This window comes from Gaeumannomyces tritici (genome assembly GCF_000145635.1).
Source record: "Gaeumannomyces tritici R3-111a-1 unplaced genomic scaffold supercont2.49, whole genome shotgun sequence".
In the NCBI taxonomy this organism is placed as follows: Eukaryota; Fungi; Ascomycota; class Sordariomycetes; order Magnaporthales; family Magnaporthaceae; genus Gaeumannomyces; species Gaeumannomyces tritici.
This window is the reverse complement of record NW_008804593.1, coordinates 5,863-7,961: the sequence shown is the minus strand read 5'-3', so window position 1 is coordinate 7,961 and position 2,099 is coordinate 5,863. Positions and strand designations below refer to the sequence as shown.

Genomic DNA, 2,099 nt, shown 5'->3' with positions numbered 1-2,099 from the left:
TTCTGCCTCCGAAATCCCGCAGCATCCAGTGCCTCCCGCAGCTGACCAACTACTTAACGAAGCCACGGCACGTAACTACCCCAACCTTTGCGATAGCCACAAATTTTGCACCTATTCGCTAACGTTTCGCATGGCAACCAGATACCTGAACCAGACAACGGATGGTGGGAGGGCATAGACTTTTTAGAGAGTCTACCTAGCGATACTCAGGATGGTTTTGCTCCCGATTATTTTCCCACGTAGTTACTTCGTTTTGTACCGAAGCGCCATCATAGCAATCCCCCCATTTGTTACGTGGATACCTTCGTTTTCATAAAGCTGGAGGATGTCACCAGCTTGTAGCTCTATGGGCTGAAAATCGCGTACGGTCGTGGTGGCTTCGGGGCCGGTGCTTACTCTCGACTTGCTAAGCGAAACCGTGGGATTTTTTCGCAGCGTTTCGATAGCGATTGTTCCTCCGACCTGATCCCCATCAAGCCCCCCGGCTTGGCTGCTATTAAAATATAGCTGGTTAGCAGTTGCTAGCCTATAACGTTGTTCTAAACGTCGGCACCAAACCTTTGCGGGTCCTCCGGCGTTGGGTGGTCGTCAATCAAGGCTTCCAATCCTCGTGGCATTTTATGCTCCAGTGGCTTTGGAAGCACAATGATCACCACCATCTGATTCTTGTTTAATACCAGGCCGTTTTCGACCCAAAGGCACTCCATGGCGTTATCGAAGGAAATGTTTAGCCCTTTAGCTTTAACTTGTTCAACAACAATGGTATTAAACTTAACACCTCGTTAAACACCGTTAGCAGCCGTAAAGCACGGTTATTAGTCGGGTAAACCTGTCGACTTACATATTCCCTGTTGTATAACGAGGCAAGATTCTTCACTGGTTGCAGTAGATACGACTTCGGCAACCGCCATAGGCCTCCCCCCTCTTTCACCGGTGTCATGTCTCGGGCAGAAAAGCGGACTCTATCAGCGCTTTCCCGCATACCCGGCAAACGCTCGACTTTGAATGGGGGATCCATGACGGATCTTGAACGTGGCCGTTGTCGGAGCCGGGATCGAACACCTGCTGAGGTCGGGCGGCATGCGGGGCACAAAGCTATGACACAACGGCACGCACGTGGTATTTCCGCCGCCCCGCTTGGCGCCGCCTTATCGCGCCTTATCGCGTTTTATTGGCCCGTTGCGGAACGAGTTAAAGACTAGCCGGAAAATCGTTTCTCCATCCCCGACTTCCCCTGAACCCCTCGTTGCGCCTCCCTTTTGCATCCCCACGACCACCGAGCCGCCGTCCTTGTCGAAGGTCGGTGCCTAGTGGGTATATTGTTTAGCGGTTCCGGAACTCGACCGAGCGGCTCGCGCTGGTCGAGCCGTTTTGGTCGTAGTCCATCGGCATTTCGGCGGAAAGCATCAGCCAGGCCAATTGCCCGCGCCTGTAACCCCAGCTGATCGAGGCGCGACCAGCTGGATATTTAGGGGTTAGCAAGGGGTTAACTTTCCAGACCGTAAGCTCACCTCTAGGTGCGCGACTCCTGAATGCCTTTGGAAGAGGGTCTCATCTCTTAGCTACCGTAGGCTTCCCGAATATCGTTGCACACCACGGTCGGCCGCATCAGCCTGTGACATTTCCGCCAGCGCGGTTGCCTGCCCTGGCCCGGCCGGTGGGAGCCGTGCTGTGGCAGAGATTAGACGCCGGCGCATTGGCGGCACGCCTTGACCGTGCAGTATCTACACTGCCAGATATATGTCCTAGGGCCATCGTGGCAGAATCCGCAGCACCACTGGAGCAGGTTGGTATCTGATTTGATCAGGTCCCAAACATGGACGCACTGGTTCGCCATTTTTTTCCCGCTTGTTTGTTTGTTGGTGCTTTTTATGTTATTCTTATAGCTGATAAGATTGTAAATAAAGGCTTGGACAAATGTAAATAAACGCTAGAGAATAAGGACATTATGGCTGCTTTATGGGTATTTAAAGGATGGGGAGTTTTAGAGAGAGTGCTTTAACACTTCTGTGTTTAGATGCGTCAAGTGGGCCTGTCACTGCATGCGGCGGCCAGGCTGGTGCGATCAATGCCATGCGCCTGTTGCTTGTGCAGGGAGC

At 52.7% G+C, this 2,099-nt stretch overlaps 2 protein-coding genes across 2 annotated transcripts; both read right to left on the bottom strand.

Moving 5' to 3' along the window:
• Window positions 1–472: 472 nt before the first annotated feature.
• GGTG_13767 (hypothetical protein) lies at window positions 473–1,018 on the bottom strand (the record flags this gene model as incomplete). The annotated part of the gene is made up of 2 exons (XM_009231686.1): window positions 473–493; window positions 842–1,018. The coding sequence occupies 2 exons, from the start codon at window positions 1,016–1,018 to the stop codon at window positions 473–475; spliced, it is 198 nt and encodes a 65-aa protein (XP_009229950.1).
• A 305-nt stretch (window positions 1,019–1,323) lies between these two features.
• GGTG_13766 (hypothetical protein) lies at window positions 1,324–1,697 on the bottom strand (the record flags this gene model as incomplete). Its single annotated transcript, XM_009231685.1, has 2 exons — window positions 1,324–1,460; window positions 1,595–1,697. 2 exons carry the CDS (start codon window positions 1,695–1,697, stop codon window positions 1,324–1,326), a joined length of 240 nt encoding a protein of 79 aa, XP_009229949.1.
• Between the last annotated feature and the right edge of the window lie 402 nt (window positions 1,698–2,099).